At 48.5% G+C, this 21,563-nt stretch overlaps 2 protein-coding genes across 2 annotated transcripts; both read right to left on the bottom strand.

Moving 5' to 3' along the window:
- Positions 1 to 2,103: 2,103 nt before the first annotated feature.
- LOC140262512 (feather keratin Cos1-1/Cos1-3/Cos2-1-like) lies at positions 2,104 to 5,373 on the bottom strand. The gene is made up of 2 exons (XM_072356900.1): positions 5,314 to 5,373; positions 2,104 to 2,430 (listed from the first exon to the last, which is right to left on the bottom strand). The coding sequence occupies exons 1-2, from the start codon at positions 5,371 to 5,373 to the stop codon at positions 2,104 to 2,106; spliced, it is 387 nt and encodes a 128-aa protein (XP_072213001.1).
- A 4,161-nt stretch (positions 5,374 to 9,534) lies between these two features.
- LOC140262511 (feather keratin Cos1-1/Cos1-3/Cos2-1-like) lies at positions 9,535 to 12,803 on the bottom strand. Its single transcript, XM_072356899.1, has 2 exons — positions 12,744 to 12,803; positions 9,535 to 9,861 (listed from the first exon to the last, which is right to left on the bottom strand). The coding sequence occupies exons 1-2, from the start codon at positions 12,801 to 12,803 to the stop codon at positions 9,535 to 9,537; spliced, it is 387 nt and encodes a 128-aa protein (XP_072213000.1).
- Positions 12,804 to 21,563: the final 8,760 nt, after the last annotated feature.

Below are 21,563 nucleotides of genomic sequence, written 5' to 3'. Positions count from 1 at the left end.
GATGTTCTGTATGGTAGGAGGAGATGTAAACCCCTGTCCAGTTTTGACCACAATGCTCTTGGGACAGAGCAGAGAGGTACCAAGCTGAGGGATTCCATACGTGTGCGGAGGCTGTAGATCTCTCAACAGTGTTAAGTGGGATGGAGTTTAGCATAAGTCCAGGCAAGATCCCCAGCCAAGAGGAGGGCTCCGTGATGGTGGAGTCCTGGCACACAGGGATCACTGCTGATGCTGTCCAGAGGGGTCTGGCTGTAGGGCTGGCATGAGTGGCCCTGGTTACAGCAGGTCTATTCATTCATCTGGACTTGCACCTGCAGGGGGAGGGGGGAGAGAGGAAGCAGAAAACTGCATCGCTGAATCTTACAACCCTTTCCGTTGCGATGTTCCCTTAATGGTCTTCTTACCAAACTCTGAAAGTTAGAATAATTAACGTCACAGTGTGGCCTTGTTCAGATTACATCCAATTGAAGGAAGTGAAGAGATCCAGGGACTCAGGCCGTGGAAAAGGGGGAAAGATCTGAAAGAAAATGCAGGGAGATGAGCCTAGACGAAAAAGAACACAGCAATAGCTTAGGGGAAACAATTAGATTACTAAATATAAATGCAAAACATCAGACTATGCAACACAATACCAAATGAAATGAGAGAGTGAGTTTCCAAAACCAAAGGCCTTTCTCCAATACTGTAGGCTAAAAAACAAGGGAACAGTGAGAGAAAAGAAAGCAGCTTTGTGACTCTTAGTCAGTTTTAGCTTTCCCTCCAATAAGAGGAAAACAGAAATGGAAAAATGAAGACTTTGAGAAGTTATAATCCATTTTTCTCTTCTGAGATCAAGTGACCAGACATGTCCCATGCAAACAGAAGAGTGTAGAGCAACAGCTATGTCACGAAATATTCAATCCAATAATACCCTATCATGCTCTAAGTCATTTTCAAGTAGTGGCTGTCCTTCTCCACAGGCCTACTCTCAGTGAGTTCTCTCAGACAGTGTACAAATGGGAGACTGCAATTACCCAGACACAATAACTGGCACTGGGCATACAGGAATTTCAAATGTTCACATTTTTAAGCTAGTCACGATCCCTTTAGACTTTATCGATTATTCCCTCTGACACATCGTGTGCCCCATTCATCTTATTCCAGTTGGCTGTTTTGCTGAGGGTACAATCGATCACACTATCTCCATCCCAGCTTTAGTTCAGATGCACCTACTGGGAATTTCCCCAAAGTAGGCCACATGTATGTTATGCGTAGAAGATTTCATGGCCAGAGCAGGTATGGGCATCCAGGCTGAGGCCAGACCCAAGAGAGGCCTGGCTGAGGGCTCCACACACTGACTGCATTGGACCAGCAGGGACCCTCGCCAAGCCAGGAAGTAACAGAATGCCAGGCCAAACACGGGCCGTCACTGGTCAAGATTCCCATTCACGTGATGTGCTCCAGGCTCTTGGGCGCATGTCTAAGCAGAGAAACATCAAACAAGGAGAAACAGCAGCTGGTTAAAGAGTAATCACGGATTACTTCCTCAACATCAAAAGAAGCTGCCTGAAAAATGAAATCTCTGCGGTGTGCACTGGCCTCTAGAACAGTGATGGAGTCTCCCCAGCGGATTCCCACTAAAGCCATGCATTTCCCCTTTGGACTTCTGTGTGCAAACAACAAAAACAGAAACTCGGAAGGACACAGAAGAGGATGCAGCAAGTGTTTAATGAGTCAGAGTGGGGAAACGATATCACCGGAAATGAAGATGGCAAGCACGGTGAACAGCAGGTACAGAGATGAATCTGCTCCCCTGTCCTACAACAGCGTTGCCACTGCACCCGCACATACAGGCCAAGAAATGAAGAGAGGTTGCAGGTCCCTCAGTTCTGGCTTTCAGATACTACCAGAGATCTCTGAGGCAAAAAGAAAACCAAGACATTAGATAGGAAGAGGGAGAAAAAGAGAATATCGGTAGACTTTCTCCATGTTGTCAGCAAAGCCCAGGTGGCCCCGTCCTTTCTGTCTTGCAGGGCAAAAACAGCAGCACAGCATTTGTCCTACTGTCCAGTGCCATGTTGTGATTTCCAGGGGGACCTTGCCTGGGATCAGTGTCCAGCACCTTTAGCAGGGGTTGCACCTTCTGCCACAGTAGCGGTTGGAAATGCAGGAGAGGTCAAAGCCCCCCGAGGTGATGGGCACTCCCTGGCAGCTGAGGATGCTGCCAACAGCAGCGGAGGTGGAGGATCCGACGGCGGTGTTCTGCGGGAAGGAGCTGAGGATGGGTCCGGGCAGGGTCACCACCACGGGAGAGGGCTCAATGACAATGGTGGAGTTCTGGCATTGCCTGACACAGGGCTCATTGCAGCTGCTGGCCAGAGGGGTGGGGCCGCAGGGCTGGCATGGCACACACGGGTTGCAGCAGGACATGTCTTGGGGTTGGCAACGCACCTGTTGGGAGAGAACCGGAAGGAAGCTGAACGTGGGGGTGTATGAGAAAGAGATTTCCAGCAAGCGATAAATGAAACAACGCCCATGCTACTCTTGCTACCTTGAGGATGTGAAGTGGTAGCCTAGGGGTTCTCAGACCCCAGATATCTATCTATCTGCAGGGGAAACCCTGCAGAAATGCCCTCCCATGCCAATCCAGCTACTTTCTCAATTGGAGTCCACAAGCTACCTACACACAGGCTCACAGTCCTGGAAAAATCTTCACTTCTCTGCCCCGTGACAAGCAGTCCCAGGATATGGCATGGAACAAAGGCATCTCTTTTATTCACTCAGATTTTCACTGAGCTGAGACCTCCTTTAGTTGAACGACAGGGACAGGAAGGAGATTCCCACTTACCTAGTTCCAAAGGAGAAGGAGGTATGAACAGTGTATGAGAGAGCAAGGAACCGGGGTCCCTTTTATAATGGACATAAGATGACCTATATCCAAAGGCACTGCTTACAGTGGTGATCATTTTCTGACGAGCTGTTCTTGTCCAGCATGCAAATCATCCCAGATAATGATATGGGTGGTCTGCCAGCTTCCTGTGCAATTCAATTTCATTTCTGGCTTTATGCCCTGTCACTTCCTGACCGAAGGCATCTTTTAAGAGGCATGATGAAGAGAAGCCCAAGCATTTCCGCACAACAAACAGCGGTGCGGGCAACACACTCATTTCACATGCTACGGGAGTCCAGCAAAGGCAGAAGATGTCAGCCTAGATCATTCCTTTAGGTTTCTCAAGGGGACTTCTGTGAAGAGGTGTACCAGATCCAGAGTGTGACGCACTCCCTGTTGACCCTTCTCTCTGGAAAATTCCGCTGCCCTGATTTGTCCCCAGCTCTTTTCTCTCTCTGATCATGGAACGGGGCACAATCTTATGCAGAGTGGTCTCCAGACTTCAAATAAAAAAGACACAAGAGCAAAAACTGTAAAAGGGGGGCTGTTTTCGTAAAAATAATATAAAGCATATAATAGAGGGAGGCACACAGGCAGCAGGTAGATACCACCTGGGTGATGAGTGGTGTGGTGTTGGAGCAGGCTGCCCTAATAAGTTTTGGTGCCCCATCCCTGGAGGTGTAGGACCCCACATTTGATTCTCTTGAAGTTCATCAGGTTCCTCTCCCCCCAGATCTCCAGTTTTTCCCGGTCTTGCTGAATGACAACACAGCTCTCTGATGAGTCAGCCACTCATTCCAATTTCACACTGGCAGAAAGTGGGCTGAGGGGGGACTTGATGTTTCTGTCTTGCTCACTGATGATGACATTCAACAGGACCAGACCCAGTACAATCTCGAACGGAACACCACATCTTATGCACCTGTAACTAGATTCGGACCCATTTACTGTGACACTGATATCCACTCATCAGTCTGTCCTCAGCCTAACTCACTGTGCTCTCACCTATCCCACACTTCCAACGCCTTGTTACAAGGATGCAGTGTCAAATGCCTCGTTGGAGTCAAGTTACGCCAGATTCACTGCTCTCCCCTCATCTACCCAGCGAGTGATGACGTTCCAGAAGCCTATGAGGTTGCTCAAGCATCATTTTCTCTTTGGTGAATCTACGTTGACTACTTCCGATACATTTCTTTTCTGCAACTGCTTGTGCATAGCATCCACAGCAAGTTGCTCCGTCTCCTTTTCCGGGGATGGACGGGAGGCTGACTGCCCTCTGGTTTCCTGGGTCATCTTTCTTGCTCTTATTGAAAACTGGTGTGACGCTGGCTACCCCGCAGTCTTCAGGCATCTATACCACACTGCAAGTTTTTTTTTTATTTAATGAAAATAAAGAACAATTTGGGTTGCACTTTTATGAGATCCATAATTCCTCTAAGGTGAATCCCATTGCGGCCTTGGACTTGAGTGCATTTATTTTGCCAATACCACCTCTGAGCAGTTCCTCCTCCGCCACTGGGAAGTCATCTTTTGTTTCTAACCTGCGGGGTCTGGAACATACAAAGGGCAGTCTGAGCAGTAGAGACCGAAGCAATGAAGGCATTTCACAGAAATGGAATTGGTTGCACTGTGTGGTTCTCACCAGTGCTGAGAATTTATGCTCAGAATGGTAGAAATGAGCTTCTGTCGCGGAAAGGAAAATATGTAAGATGTTTCTAGTCAATGATCCGGAAAACAAAAGACACCACAATACGGAAAGGAAGAAGGAGCTCAACAAGGGCAGGAGCTCCAGAGAGAAACATGGGGAAAATCCAGTTGATTCCACGTTAGTCTGCACGTAAGATTCACTGGCTATCTTTATAGATCTTCTTATTCTTTCTTTTTGAAAAACACTATTGATATACAATTTGCTGTTCAGTCTTTCTTGTGAGATGTGGAAAGTACTCCACACAACCTTTTAGCCCGTTCCTCGGTCCCAGAGCAAAACATGAGGAGACAAGCCAGAAAGGCAGAATTTTGCAGAAACAGGAGGTGTCAAGTGGGGCCGGATCACACTCAGGAAATGGTACATCTCTTGCAAGACAGGCTCCTAAGAAAACCGAAGGAGTGACCCAGCTGACATCATTTCCACTTCCTGGACTCTTCTAACACATGAAATGAGTCTGATCCCCTCTCTGGTCTTTGTTGTATGGGAATGCTTGGGCCTCCCTTCATGACACACAAAAGATGTCTTTGGTGTGGAATGGAAATTACACAAAGCTGGAAACATAACAGTGCTGCAAAGGAAGCCAACACACAGTCCATATCATTAGCTGGGATGTTTGGCATTCAAGAGGTTCTTGTCAGAAAATAATCACTACTGTAAGTGACGTCTCTGGATATGAGACAGCTTCAGTCCATTATAAAAGGCAGCCCAGTTCCTTAGTCTCCCATTCACAACTTGCCTCTTTCTTCTTGGGAACCAGGTAAGCGTGAGCCCCCTTCTTGTCTCTTTCTGTCTTCATCGGGAGTCCTGATACTTAACAGACGTCTCAACAGCCACCAGCACTGTTCCATGACAAAACTTGGAGCTGCCTGTCTTGGTAAAGGGAAGCGGGCAGAAGTTTTCTTCTGGAGGGATGTTGGAATTGCACTCAGGGGCTTCTGGGCTAGGGTGTAAGAAGTAGCATGATAGGCACTGGGCGCCTCTATTTGGGTCCTGGCAGGAAGAGACCAGGAAGTCGATGATCATCCCCGCACAGCCTCCAACTCCCTATTCTGCATGTGCGGGGTTCCCTCCTGTCGGTATGGTAGATGCATCGTGACTCTGCACATTCTCCACTCTGTCCTCTCTCCCAACAGGTGCGTTGCCAACCCCAAGACATGTCCTGCTGCAACCCGTGTGTGCCATGCCAGCCCTGCGGCCCCACCCCTCTGGCCAGCAGCTGCAATGAGCCCTGTGTCAGGCAGTGCCAGGACTCCACCATTGTCATTGAGCCCTCTCCCGTGGTGGTGACCCTGCCCGGACCCATCCTCAGCTCCTTCCCGCAGAACACTGCCGTCGGATCCTCCACCTCTGCTGCTGTTGGCAGCATCCTCAGCTGCCAGGGAGTGCCCATCACCTCGGGAGGCTTTGACCTCTCCTGCATTTCCAACCGCTACTGTGGCAGAAGATGCCCCTGCTAAAGGTGCTGGACACTGCCCCAGACAAGGACCCCCACAACCTCAGAGCATGGCGCCGGACAGAAGAACAGACTTTGTGCTGCTCTTTTCGGAGTAGATGACCAGAACTGGCTTGCCCTGTCAGGACTGACAGAAGGGGCCAACCTGGCTTCTTTGGCTACGTGGTCATTGGCTACCACTTCTCTCTTCCACCCATTCTTTCTTTCACTTATGTCTTCTGCTCTCCACAAAATTCCCTCTGAAGGCCCCTGAAATCCTGCTGAGTGACCAGCTAGCCTCTCTCCATTGATGGGGATTTAGTTGGATGTCCCGTGGCAGCTCTGCCATGGGAAGAGGGCAACAGATTCTTCTCTGTTCCTGCTGCTCCCTGCACTTGGAATCTTCGCTTGCTCTGACATCACTTTCCTCCTTAGTCTCATTAAACATTTGCTGCATTGTGCCTCTGTATTAGTGAGTCCTTCTTTTTCAAATGGTCAGATGAGAAGTCTCTTTCTTCGATGGAAATGATCACAACTATGTAACTACCATATTTGCCAGATGGGGAGGCAACCATAGACATGCATCCTTCAGTCAAGGCCACACTGAGAGCACCCCTGTCACCACTGCGGGTGAGGGACTGTGAAAGTTAGAGTTGAATTCATGTGCGTTAGCAACTGAGTACGCATTTATTACTGTGCAAGCTAGGTTTTATACACGAGGTACAGTCGTGGCATAAGACAATTTGGTAAATAGTATATGGTGCAACGTATGGTTGGTTGCCTTCTCCCAACTACACAGTCCAAGACAATCCAGACACAGTGATAACTCATGACCCTCGCCACGGCCTAGTTCTTGTTCTTCTGCTTCAGTTGTTCATTAAGTCCTGCTAGGTTTGGATGACCACAGACTACAAACAGTTGTCAGGAAACACTCTGTGTCCAGGACACCTGTGCTTGGCATCAGAATTAGGGAAGAAGATGGACAGTAGATGGAGGTGCTCCCAAGAAATATACCAAGAAATATCAGTTGTGCCAGAACCAGTAGTGCCGAACACCTACTCAGACTTTCCTTTACAAATGTCAGGGTCTATGAATCTCTCCTGGAAGGGTGCATGTTTCTTGTAACAATAGATTCTGGGCACGTCATGACAAAACTTTTTGCAATATGGCTTCATTTCTGTCCTTCTCCATGCTGATAGAACAGATGAACGTACACCCAGGCCCATAATCAGTAATTCCCAGTGGAGCAAGTACAATAGCCAAGAGAAGTAATTGAGAGATCTGGAGGTGATTGGCTCAGGCAAAAGGGAGTTCTATCAGCTCTGCATTTATCTGTCCAGCCCAGAGAACCTGATTCTCTTCCAAGACTCCCCAGGGATCCTGAGGTGTGTTCCAACATCCTAGGGGCAGTAGGATGTTCTGTATGGTAGGAGGAGATGTAAACCCCTGTCCAGTTTTGACCACAATGCTCTTGGGACAGAGCAGAGAGGTACCAAGCTGAGGGATTCCATACGTGTGCGGAGGCTGTAGATCTCTCAACAGTGTTAAGTGGGATGGAGTTTAGCATAAGTCCAGGCAAGATCCCCAGCCAAGAGGAGGGCTCCGTGATGGTGGAGTCCTGGCACACAGGGATCACTGCTGATGCTGTCCAGAGGGGTCTGGCTGTAGGGCTGGCATGAGTGGCCCTGGTTACAGCAGGTCTATTCATTCATCTGGACTTGCACCTGCAGGGGGAGGGGGGAGAGAGGAAGCAGAAAACTGCATCGCTGAATCTTACAACCCTTTCCGTTGCGATGTTCCCTTAATGGTCTTCTTACCAAACTCTGAAAGTTAGAATAATTAACGTCACAGTGTGGCCTTGTTCAGATTACATCCAATTGAAGGAAGTGAAGAGATCCAGGGACTCAGGCCGTGGAAAAGGGGGAAAGATCTGAAAGAAAATGCAGGGAGATGAGCCTAGACGAAAAAGAACACAGCAATAGCTTAGGGGAAACAATTAGATTACTAAATATAAATGCAAAACATCAGACTATGCAACACAATACCAAATGAAATGAGAGAGTGAGTTTCCAAAACCAAAGGCCTTTCTCCAATACTGTAGGCTAAAAAACAAGGGAACAGTGAGAGAAAAGAAAGCAGCTTTGTGACTCTTAGTCAGTTTTAGCTTTCCCTCCAATAAGAGGAAAACAGAAATGGAAAAATGAAGACTTTGAGAAGTTATAATCCATTTTTCTCTTCTGAGATCAAGTGACCAGACATGTCCCATGCAAACAGAAGAGTGTAGAGCAACAGCTATGTCAGGAAATATTCAATCCAATAATACCCTATCATGCTTTAAGTCTTTTTCAAGTAGTGGCAGTCCTTCTCCACAGGCCTACTCTCAGTGAGTTCTCTCAGACAGTGTACAAATGGGAGACTGCAATTACCCAGACACAATAACTGGCACTGGGCATACAGGAATTTCAAATGTTCACATTTTTAAGCTAGTCACGATCCCTTTAGACTTTATCGATTATTCCCTCTGACACATCGTGTGCCCCATTCATCTTATTCCAGTTGGCTGTTTTGCTGAGGGTACAATCGATCACACTATCTCCATCCCAGCTTTAGTTCAGATGCACCTACTGGGAATTTCCCCAAAGTAGGCCACATGTATGTTATGCGTAGAAGATTTCATGGCCAGAGCAGGGATGGGCATCCAGGCTGAGGCCAGACCCAAGAGAGGCCTGGCTGAGGGCTCCACACACTGACTGCATTGGACCAGCAGGGACCCTCGCCAAGCCAGGAAGGCTTGGAAGTAACAGAATGCCAGGCCAAACACGGGCTGTCACTGGTCAAGATTCCCATTCACGTGATGTGCTCCAGGCTCTTGGGCGCATGTCTAAGCAGAGAAACATCAAACAAGGAGAAACAGCAGCTGGTTAAAGAGGAATCATGGATTACTTCCTCAACATCAAAAGAAGCTGCCTGAAAAAGGAAATCTCTGCGGTGTGCACTGGCCTCTAGAACAGTGATGGAGTCTCCCCAGCGGATTCCCACTAAAGCCATGCATTTCCCCTTTGGACTTCTGTGTGCAAACAACAAAAACAGAAACTCGGAAGGACACAGAAGAGGATGCAGCAAGTGTTTAATGAGTCAGAGTGGGGAAACGATATCACCGGAAATGAAGATGGCAAGCACGGTGAACAGCAGGTACAGAGATGAATCTGCTCCCCTGTCCTACAACGGCGTTGCCACTGCACCCGCACATACAGGCCAAGAAATGAAGAGAGGTTGCAGGTCCCTCAGTTCTGGCTTTCAGATACTACCAGAGATCTCTGAGGCAAAAAGAAAACCAAGACATTAGATAGGAAGAGGGAGAAAAAGAGAATATCGGTAGACTTTCTCCATGTTGTCAGCAAAGCCCAGGTGGCCCCGTCCTTTCTGTCTTGCAGGGCAAAAACAGCAGCACAGCATTTGTCCTACTGTCCAGTGCCATGTTGTGATTTCCAGGGGGACCTTGCCTGGGATCAGTGTCCAGCACCTTTAGCAGGGGTTGCACCTTCTGCCACAGTAGCGGTTGGAAATGCAGGAGAGGTCAAAGCCACCCGAGGTGATGGGCACTCCCTGGCAGCTGAGGATGCTGCCAACAGCAGCGGAGGTGGAGGATCCGACGGCGGTGTTCTGCGGGAAGGAGCTGAGGATGGGTCCGGGCAGGGTCACCACCACGGGAGAGGGCTCAATGACAATGGTGGAGTTCTGGCATTGCCTGACACAGGGCTCATTGCAGCTGCTGGCCAGAGGGGTGGGGCCGCAGGGCTGGCATGGCACACACGGGTTGCAGCAGGACATGTCTTGGGGTTGGCAACGCACCTGTTGGGAGAGAACCGGAAGGAAGCTGAACGTGGGGGTGTATGAGAAAGAGATTTCCAGCAAGCGATAAATGAAACAACGCCCATGCAACTCTTGCTACCTTGAGGATGTGAAGTGGTAGCCTAGGGGTTCTCAGACCCCAGATATCTATCTATCTGCAGGGGAAACCCTGCAGAAATGCCCTCCCATGCCAATCCAGCTACTTTCTCAATTGGAGTCCACAAGCTACCTACACACAGGCTCACAGTCCTGGAAAAATCTTCACTTCTCTGCCCCGTGACAAGCAGTCCCAGGATATGGCATGGAACAAAGGCATCTCTTTTATTCACTCAGATTTTCACTGAGCTGAGACCTCCTTTAGTTGAACGACAGGGACAGGAAGGAGATTCCCACTTACCTAGTTCCAAAGGAGAAGGAGGTATGAACAGTGTATGAGAGAGCAAGGAACCGGGGTCCCTTTTATAATGGACATAAGATGACCTATATCCAAAGGCACTGCTTACAGTGGTGATCATTTTCTGACGAGCTGTTCTTGTCCAGCATGCAAATCATCCCAGATAATGATATGGGTGGTCTGCCAGCTTCCTGTGCAATTCAGTTTCATTTCTGGCTTTATGCCCTGTCACTTCCTGACCGAAGGCATCTTTTAAGAGGCATGATGAAGAGAAGCCCAAGCATTTCCGCACAACAAACAGCGGTGCGGGCAACACACTCATTTCACATGCTACGGGAGTCCAGCAAAGGCAGAAGATGTCAGCCTAGATCATTCCTTTAGGTTTCTCAAGGGGACTTCTGTGAAGAGGTGTACCAGATCCAGAGTGTGATGCACTCCCTGTTGACCCTTCTCTCCGGAAAATTCCGCTGCCCTGATTTGTCCCCAGCTCTTTTCTCTCTCTGATCATGGAACGGGGCACAATCTTATGCAGAGTGGTCTCCAGACTTCAAATAAAAAAGACACAAGAGCAAAAACTGTAAAAGGGGGGCTGTTTTCGTAAAAATAATAAAAAGCATATAATAGAGGGAGGCACACAGGCAGCAGGTAGATACCACCTGGGTGATGAGTGGTGTGGTGTTGGAGCAGGCTGCCCTAATAAGTTTTGGTGCCCCATCCCTGGAGGTGTAGGACCCCACATTTGATTCTCTTGAAGTTCATCAGGTTCCTCTCCCCCCAGATCTCCAGTTTTTCCCGGTCTTGCTGAATGACAACACAGCTCTCTGATGAGTCAGCCACTCATTCCAATTTCACACTGGCAGAAAGTGGGCTGAGGGGGGACTTGATGTTTCTGTCTTGCTCACTGATGATGACATTCAACAGGACCAGACCCAGTACAATCTCGAACGGAACACCACATCTTATGCACCTGTAACTAGATTCGGACCCATTTACTGTGACACTGATATCCACTCATCAGTCTGTCCTCAGCCTAACTCACTGTGCTCTCACCTATCCCACACTTCCAACGCCTTGTTACAAGGATGCAGTGTCAAATGCCTCGTTGGAGTCAAGTTACGCCAGATTCACTGCTCTCCCCTCATCTACCCAGCGAGTGATGACGTTCCAGAAGCCTATGAGGTTGCTCAAGCATCATTTTCTCTTTGGTGAATCTACGTTGACTACTTCCGATACATTTCTTTTCTGCAACTGCTTGTGCATAGCATCCACAGCAAGTTGCTCCGTCTCCTTTTCCGGGGATGGACGGGAGGCTGACTGCCCTCTGGTTTCCTGGGTCATCTTTCTTGCTCTTATTGAAAACTGGTGTGACGCTGGCTACCCCGCAGTCTTCAGGCATCTATACCACAATGCAAGTTTTTTTTTTTTTAATGAAAATAAAGAACAATTTGGGTTGCACTTTTATGAGATCCATAATTCCTCTAAGGTGAATCCCATTGCGGCCTTGGACTTGAGTGCATTTATTTTGCCAATACCACCTCTGAGCAGTTCCTCCTCCGCCACTGGGAAGTCATCTTTTGTTTCTAACCTGCGGGGTCTGGAACATACAAAGGGCAGTCTGAGCAGTAGAGACCGAAGCAATGAAGGCATTTCACAGAAATGGAATTGGTTGCACTGTGTGGTTCTCACCAGTGCTGAGAATTTATGCTCAGAATGGTAGAAATGAGCTTCTGTCGCGGAAAGGAAAATATGTAAGATGTTTCTAGTCAATGATCCGGAAAACAAAAGACACCACAATACGGAAAGGAAGAAGGAGCTCAACAAGGGCAGGAGCTCCAGAGAGAAACATGGGGAAAATCCAGTTGATTCCACGTTAGTCTGCACGTGAGATTCACTGGCTATCTTTATAGATCTTCTTATTCTTTCTTTTTGAAAAACACTATTGATATACAATTTGCTGTTCAGTCTTTCTTGTGAGATGTGGAAAGTACTCCACACAACCTTTTAGCCCGTTCCTCGGTCCCAGGGCTAAACATGAGGAGACAAGCCAGAAAGGCAGAATTTTGCAGAAACAGGAGGTGTCAAGTGGGGCCGGATCGCACTCAGGAAATGGTACATCTCTTGCAAGACAGGCTCCTAAGAAACCCGAAGGAGTGACCCAGCTGACATCATTTCCACTTCCTGGACTCTTCTAACACATGAAATGAGTCTGATTCCCTCTCTGGTCCTTGTTGTGTGGGAATGCTTGGGCCTCCCTTCATGACACACAAAAGATGTCTTTGGTGTGGAATGGAAATTACACAAAGCTGGAAACATAACAGTGCTGCAAAGGAAGCCAACACACAGTCCATATCATTAGCTGGGATGTTTGGCATTCAAGAGGTTCTTGTCAGAAAATAATCACTACTGTAAGTGACGTCTCTGGATATGAGACAGCTTCAGTCCATTATAAAAGGCAGCCCAGTTCCTTAGTCTCCCATTCACAACTTGCCTCTTTCTTCTTGGGAACCAGGTAAGCGTGAGCCCCCTTCTTGTCTCTTTCTGTCTTCATCGGGAGTCCTGATACTTAACAGACGTCTCAACAGCCACCAGCACTGTTCCATGACAAAACTTGGAGCTGCCTGTCTTGGTAAAGGGAAGCGGGCAGAAGTTTTCTTCTGGAGGGATGTTGGAATTGCACTCAGGGGCTTCTGGGCTAGGATGTAAGAAGTAGCATGATAGGCACTGGGCGCCTCTATTTGGGTCCTGGCAGGAAGAGACCAGGAAGTCGATGATCATCCCCGCACAGCCTCCAACTCCCTATTCTGCATGTGCGGGGTTCCCTCCTGTCGGTATGGTAGATGCATCGTGACTCTGCACATTCTCCACTCTGTCCTCTCTCCCAACAGGTGCGTTGCCAACCCCAAGACATGTCCTGCTGCAACCCGTGTGTGCCATGCCAGCCCTGCGGCCCCACCCCTCTGGCCAGCAGCTGCAATGAGCCCTGTGTCAGGCAGTGCCAGGACTCCACCATTGTCATTGAGCCCTCTCCCGTGGTGGTGACCCTGCCCGGACCCATCCTCAGCTCCTTCCCGCAGAACACTGCCGTCGGATCCTCCACCTCTGCTGCTGTTGGCAGCATCCTCAGCTGCCAGGGAGTGCCCATCACCTCGGGAGGCTTTGACCTCTCCTGCATTTCCAACCGCTACTGTGGCAGAAGATGCCCCTGCTAAAGGTGCTGGACACTGCCCCAGACAAGGACCCCCACAACCTCAGAGCATGGCGCCGGACAGAAGAACAGACTTTGTGCTGCTCTTTTCGGAGTAGATGACCAGAACTGGCTTGCCCTGTCAGGACTGACAGAAGGGGCCAACCTGGCTTCTTTGGCTACGTGGTCATTGGCTACCACTTCTCTCTTCCACCCATTCTTTCTTTCACTTATGTCTTCTGCTCTCCACAAAATTCCCTCTGAAGGCCCCTGAAATCCTGCTGAGTGACCAGCTAGCCTCTCTCCATTGATGGGGATTTAGTTGGATGTCCCGTGGCAGCTCTGCCATGGGAAGAGGGCAACAGATTCTTCTCTGTTCCTGCTGCTCCCTGCACTTGGAATCTTCGCTTGCTCTGACATCACTTTCCTCCTTAGTCTCATTAAACATTTGCTGCATTGTGCCTCTGTATTAGTGAGTCCTTCTTTTTCAAATGGTCAGATGAGAAGTCTCTTTCTTCGATGGAAATGATCACAACTATGTAACTACCATATTTGCCAGATGGGGAGGCAACCATAGACATGCATCCTTCAGTCAAGGCCACACTGAGAGCACCCCTGTCACCACTGCGGGTGAGGGACTGTGAAAGTTAGAGTTGAATTCATGTGCGTTAGCAACTGAGTACGCATTTATTACTGTGCAAGCTAGGTTTTATACACGAGGTACAGTCGTGGCATAAGACAATTTGGTAAATAGTATATGGTGCAACGTATGGTTGGTTGCCTTCTCCCAACTACACAGTCCAAGACAATCCAGACACAGTGATAACTCATGACCCTCGCCACGGCCTAGTTCTTGTTCTTCTGCTTCAGTTGTTCATTAAGTCCTGCTAGGTTTGGATGACCACAGACTACAAACAGTTGTCAGGAAACACTCTGTGTCCAGGACACCTGTGCTTGGCATCAGAATTAGGGAAGAAGATGGACAGTAGATGGAGGTGCTCCCGAGAAAAATCCCAAGCATCACAGAATCACAGAATGACCTGGCATGGAAGGGACCTCAAGGAGAATGAAGTTCCAACCCCCCTGCCTGACAGGGCCACCAAACTTCCAGATTTACTAGATCAGGGTGCCCAAGGCCCCATCCAAACTGGCCTGGATCACCTCCATGGAAGGGGCATCCACAACCTCCCTGGGCAGCCTGTTCCAGGACCTCATCACTCTCCTAGTATAGAACTTCCCCCTTAATGTCACTCTATGGCTCTGTTCAGGCTAGATCCATGAGAAGGAAGTGGAGAGACCCACAGACCCAGGAAAGATGGGAAAGAAAATGCAGGGAGATGGGCCCAGACGAATGAAAACACAGCAACAACGTAGGTGTCATGGTTTTGTGCTGTTGCTGTCAATATTCTACATCATGTATTGACAACAACAGCACAAAACCATGACAGTAGGGGAAACAATTAGACTACTAAATATAAAGGCAAAACATCAGACTTTGCAACAAAATACAAAGGCTAATCAACCAAGTGAAATGAGAGATTGAGTTTCCAAAACCAAAGGCCTTTCTCCAATACTGTAGGCTAGAAACCAAGGGAACAGGGAGAGGAAAGAGGGCAGCTTTGTGACTCTCAGTCAGTTTTAACTTTCCCTCCAAAAAGAGGAAAACAGAAACGGAAAAATGAACTCTTTGGGAAGCTATAGTTTATCTTTCTCTTCTGAGATCAAGTGATCAGACATGTCCCATGCAATCAGAAGAGTGTAGAGCAACAGCTATGTCAGGAAATATTCAATCCAGTAATACCCTATCATGCTTTAAGTCATTTTCAAGTAGTGGCAGTCCGTCTCCACAGGCCTACTCTCAGTGAGTTCTCTCAGACAGTGTACAAATGGGAGACTGCAATTACCCAAACACAATAACTGGCACTGGGCATACAGGAATTTCAAATGTTCACATTTTTAAGCTAGTCACGATCCCTTTAGACTTTATCGATTATTCCCTCTGACACATCGTGTGCCCCATTCATCTTATTCCAGTTGGCTGTTTTGCTGAGGGTACAATCGATCACACTATCTCCATCCCAGCTTTAGTTCAGATGCACCTACTGGGAATTTCCCCAAAGTAGGCCACATGTATGTTATGCGTAGAAGATTTCATGGCCAGAGCAGGGATGGGCATCCAGGCTGAGGCCAGACCCAAGAGAGGCCTGGCTGAGGGCTCCACACACTGACTGCATTGGACCAGCAGGGACCCTCGCCAAGCCAGGAAGTAACAGAATGCCAGGCCAAACACGGGCCGTCACTGGTCAAGATTCCCATTCACGTGATGTGCTCCAGGCTCTTGGGCGCATGTCTAAGCAGAGAAACATCAAACAAGGAGAAACAGCAGCTGGTTAAAGAGTAATCACGGATTACTTCCTCAACATCAAAAGAAGCTGCCTGAAAAAGGAAATCTCTGCGGTGTGCACTGGCCTCTAGAACAGTGATGGAGTCTCCCCAGCGGATTCCCACTAAAGCCATGCATTTCCCCTTTGGACTTCTGTGTGCAAACAACAAAAACAGAAACGCGGAAGGACACAGAAGAGGATGCAGCAAGTGTTTAATGAGTCAGAGTGGGGAAATGATATCACCGGAAATGAAGATGGCAAGCACGGTGAACAGCAGGTACAGAGATGAATCTGCTCCCCTGTCCTACAACGGCGTTGCCACTGCACCCGCACATACAGGCCAAGAAATGAAGAGAGGTTGCAGGTCCCTCAGTTCTGGCTTTCAGATACTACCAGAGATCTCTGAGGCAAAAAGAAAACCAAGACATTAGATAGGAAGAGGGAGAAAAAGAGAACATTGGTAGATTTTCTCCGTGTTGTCAGCAAATCCCAGGTGGCCCCGTCCTTTCTGTCTTGCAGGGAAAAAACAGCAGCACAGCGTTTGTCCTACTGTCCAGTGCCATGTTGTGATTTCCAGGGGGACCTTGCCTGGGATCAGTGTCCAGCACCTTTAGCAAGGGTTGCACCTTCTGCCACAGTAGCGGTTGGAAATGCAGGAGAGGTCAAAGCCCCCCGAGGTGATGGGCACTCCCTGGCAGCTGAGGATGCTGCCAACAGCAGCGGAGGTGGAGGATCCGACGGCGGTGTTCTGCGGGAAGGAGCTGAGGATGGGTCCGGGCAGGGTCACCACCACGGGAGAGGGCTCAATGACAATGGTGGAGTCCTGGCATTGCCTGACACAGGGCTCATTGCAGCTGCTGGCCAGAGGGGTGGGGCCGCAGGGCTGGCATGGCACACATGGGTTGCAGCAGGACATGTCTAGGGACTGGAGGTGCACCTGTTGGGAGAGAATGCAGGAAGGAATCAGAATGTGGGGGTTTATGAGGAACAGATTTCCAGCAAGCGGTAAATGAATCAAAGCGCATGCTCTCTGGGCATCTGGAAGATGTGAAGTGGTAGCCTAGGGGTTCTCAGACCCCAGATATCTATCTATCTGCAGGGGAAACCCTGCAGAAATGCCCTCCCATGCCAATCCAGCTACTTTCTCAATTGGAGTCCACAAGCTACCTACACACAGGCTCACAGTCCTGGGTAAATCTTCATTTCTCTGCCCCATGACAAGCTGTCCCAGGATTTGGTATGAGACAGAGGCATCTCTGTTATTCTCTCAGATATTCACTGAGCTGAGACCTCCTTTAGTTGAACAACATGGGACAGGACGGAGACTCCCACTTACCTGGTTCCAAAGGAGAAGGAGGTATGAACGGTGTATAAGAGAGCTAGGAACTGGGGTCCCTTTTATAATGGACATAAGATGACCTATATCCAAAGGCACTGCTTACAGTGGTGATCATTTTCTGATGAGCTGTTCTTGTCCAGCATGCAAATCATCCCAGATAATGATATGGGTAGTCTGCCAGCTTCCTGTGCAATTCAGTTTCATTTCTGGCTTTATGCCCTGTCACTTCCTGACTAATGGCATCTTTTAAGAGGCATGATGAAGAGAAGCCCAAGCATTTCCGCACAACAAACAGCGGTGCGGGCAACACACTCATTTCACATGCTACGGGAGTCCAGCAAAGGCAGAAGATGTCAGCCTAGATCATTCCTTTAGGTTTCTCAGGGGGACTTCTGTGAAGAGGTGTACCAGATCCAGAGTGTGACGCACTCCCTGTTGACCCTTCTCTCTGGAAAATTCTGCTGCCCTGATTTGTCCCCAGCTCTTTTCTCTCTCTGATCATGGAACGGGGCACAATCTTATGCAGAGTGGTCTCCTGACTTCAATAAAAAAGGCATGAGAGCCAATGTTGTAAAAGGAGTGCGCTTTTAGTAAAACAAACAAACAAACAAACAAAAAAACTGAAAACATATAACAGAAGGAGGCATACAGGCCGCAGGTAGATACCCAACTGGGTGATGAGAACAGTGATTTAGAGTAGAATGATACAATAGTATGAGAATTTTTCCCATGCTTCACCATGTAGATCCAGTTTCAGGGCTTCAGGGTTTAGGTTGGATGTTGGAGGGAAGTTCATTAATATTAGTGTGGTGTCGTGTTGGAACAGGCTGCCCTGATAGGTTTTGATGCCCCATCCCTGGAGGTGTTCAAGCCCAGGTTAGATGGGCCCTGGGAAACCTGGCTTAGTTGACGGAGACGCTGGTGGCACTGCCTAGCTTGTGGTTGGAAATTCTTGAACCCTGATGTCCCTTCCAACCCATGCTATCCGTGATTCTGTGATTCTGAGGGAGTTTAAACAGTTTAAACAGAAGACCTGCAAAAGCCTGCAGGACCACTGTTACAGAGTTGCAGGAATTGGAATGGAACAAAGTGATCATCTTCAGAGGAACTTATCATGTGGGAACATTCTGTGTTTCAGTTTCTGTTCCTCTACCCCTAGTTCTATTGCAGTACACCATGGAAGAGAATCTGAACACCACTGTCAGATATCACACACTACAGATATCTGTAAACATCGATGAGATGCGCTCTTGGCCTTCAGTTCTCCAGCCTGATGAGACTCAGGACTATCAGCCTTTCTTCAGAAAGGAGGTGCTCCAGGCACCTGTCCATTTTTGCTGTCCCGTTCTGAACTCTCCCTAGAAGATCCATGTCTGCATTGATCTGAGGTGCTCAGAACTAGACACTGTGTTCTTGATTTGAACTCTTCAGGACAGAGTAGGTGGGGAGGTTGACCTCGCTTGACATGCTGGCCATGTGCTTCCTGATGTAAACCTGAACATCATTGGCCTTCCTGTCCACAAGGGCATGTAGCAAACTTATGGTCAGGCTCTTATCCACTTGCTTTGCTACATCAATCTCCTCAGAGCTCACTTCCAACAAGTCACTCCCCAGCCTGTACTGGTGTGGGCAGAGATGCCTCTGGTGGTGCAGGAACCCACATTTGATTCTCTTGAAGTTCATCAGGTTCCTCTCCCCCCAGATCTCCAGTTTTTCCTGGTCTTGCTGAATGATAATACAGCTCTCTGATGAGTCAGCCACTCATTCCAATTTCACACTGGCAGAAAATGTGCTGAGGGGGGACTTGATGTTTTTGTCTTGCTCATTGATGATGACATTCAACAGGACCAGACCCAGTACAGTCTCGAAGAGAACACCACATCTTATGCACCTGCAACTAGATTCAGACCCATGTACTGTGACACTGATATCCACTCATCAGTCTGTTCTCAGCCTAACTCACAGTGCTCTCACCTATCCCACACTTCCAACGCTTTGTTACAAGGATGCTGTAGTAGACTGTGACAAATGCCTTGTTGGAGTCAAGTTACACCAGATTCATTGCTCTCCCTCATCTACCCAGCGAATGATGATGTCCCAGAAGCCTATGAGGTTGCTCAAGCATCATTTTCTTTTTAGTGAATCCACGTTGATTACTTCCCATAAATTTGTTTTTTCCAACTGCTTGTGCATAGCATCCACAGCAAGTTGCTCTGACTCCTTTTCTGGGAATGGACAGGAGGCTGACTGCCCTCTAGTTTCCTGGGTCATATTTCTTGCTCTTGTTGAAAACTGGTGTGACGCTGACTACCCTCCAGTATTCAGGCACCTATCCCCCTCTGCAAGTTTTTAATGAAAATAAGAAGCAATTTGGTTATCACTCTTACCAGCTCCCTAATTCCCCTAAGGTGAATCCCATCGGGGCAGTAGATCTGAGTGCATTTATTTTGCCTAGACCACCTCTGAGCAGTTCCTCCTCCGCCACTGGGAAGTCATCTTTTGTCTCTAACCTGCGGGGTCTGGAAGATCGAAAAGGCAGTCTGAGCAGTAAAGATTGAAGCAAAGAAGGCATTTCTCAGGAAGGGAATAGGATGCATGCTGCGGTTCACACCAGTGCTGAGAAATTATGCTCAGAAAGATAGAATTGAGCTTCTGTCGCGGAAAGGAAAATATGTAAGATTTATTGTAGTTGATTATCCGGAAAATAAAAAACAGCACAATATGGAAAGGAAGAATGAGCTCTACAAGGGCAGGAGCTCCAGAGAGAAACATGGGGAAAATCCAGTTGATTCCACGTTAGTCTGCACGTAAGATTCACTGGCTATCTTTATAGATCTTCTTATTCTTTCTTTTTGAAAAACACTATTGATATACAATTTGCTGTTCAGTCTTTCTTGTGAGATGTGGAAAGTACTCCACACAACCTTTTAGCCCGTTCCTCGGTCCCAGGGCTAAACATGAGGAGACAAGCCAGAAAGGCAGAATTTTGCAGAAACAGGAGGTGTCAAGTGGGGCCGGATCACACTCAGGAAATGGTACATCTCTTGCAAGACAGGCTCCTAAGAAAACCGAAGGAGTGACCCAGCTGACATCATTTCCACTTCCTGGACTCTTCTAACACATGAAATGAGTCTGATCCCCTCTCTGGTCTTTGTTGTGTGGGAATGCTTGGGCCTCCCTTCATGACACACAAAAGATGTCTTTGGTGTGGAATGGAAATTACACAAAGCTGGAAACATAACAGTGCTGCAAAGGAAGCCAACACACAGTCCATATCATTAGCTGGGATGTTTGGCATTCAAGAGGTTCTTGTCAGAAAATAATCACTACTGTAAGTGACGTCTCTGGATATGAGACAGCTTCAGTCCATTATAAAAGGCAGCCCAGTTCCTTAGTCTCCCATTCACAACTTGCCTCTTTCTTCTTGGGAACCAGGTAAGCGTGAGCCCCCTTCTTGTCTCTTTCTGTCTTCATCGGGAGTCCTGATACTTAACAGACGTCTCAACAGCCACCAGCACTGTTCCATGACAAAACATGGAGCTGCCTGTCTTGGTAAAGGGAAGCGGGCAGAAGTTTTCTTCTGGAGGGAAGTTGAAATTGCACTCAGGGGCATCTGGGCTAGGGTGTAAGAAGTAGCATGATAGGCACTGGGTGCCTCTATTTGGGTCCTGGCAGGAAGAGACCAGGAAGCCGATGATCATCCCCGCACAGCCTCCAACTCCCTATACTGCATGTGCGGGGTTCCCTCCTGTCGGTATGGTAGATGCATCGTGACTCTGCACATTCTCCACTCTGTCCTCTCTCCCAACAGGTGCGTTGCCAACCCCAAGACATGTCCTGCTGCAACCCGTGTGTGCCATGCCAGCCCTGCGGCCCCACCCCTCTGGCCAGCAGCTGCAATGAGCCCTGTGTCAGGCAGTGCCAGGACTCCACCATTGTCATTGAGCCCTCTCCCGTGGTGGTGACCCTGCCCGGACCCATCCTCAGCTCCTTCCCGCAGAACACTGCCGTCGGATCCTCCACCTCTGCTGCTGTTGGCAGCATCCTCAGCTGCCAGGGAGTGCCCATCACCTCGGGAGGCTTTGACCTCTCCTGCATTTCCAACCGCTACTGTGGAAGAAGGTGCAACCCCTGCTAAAGGTGCTGGACTCTGCCCCAGACAAGAACCCCCACAACCTCAAAGCATGGCGCTGGACAGAAGAACAGACTTTGTGCTGCTCTTTTCGGAGTAGATGACCATGACTGACTTACGCTGTCAGGACTGATAGAAGTGCCCAACCTGTCCTCTTTGGCTACGTGGAAATTGTCTACCAATTCTTTCCTCCACCCATTCTTTCTTTCTCTTTTCTCTTCTGCTTTCCCCAAAATTCTCTCTGAAGATGCCAGAAATCCACTGAGCAA

This window comes from Excalfactoria chinensis, chromosome 24 (genome assembly GCF_039878825.1).
Source record: "Excalfactoria chinensis isolate bCotChi1 chromosome 24, bCotChi1.hap2, whole genome shotgun sequence".
Taxonomy (NCBI): domain Eukaryota; kingdom Metazoa; phylum Chordata; class Aves; order Galliformes; family Phasianidae; genus Excalfactoria; species Excalfactoria chinensis.
The sequence above is the reverse complement of the archived record's forward strand: the minus strand, read 5'-3'. Positions and strand labels throughout refer to the sequence as shown.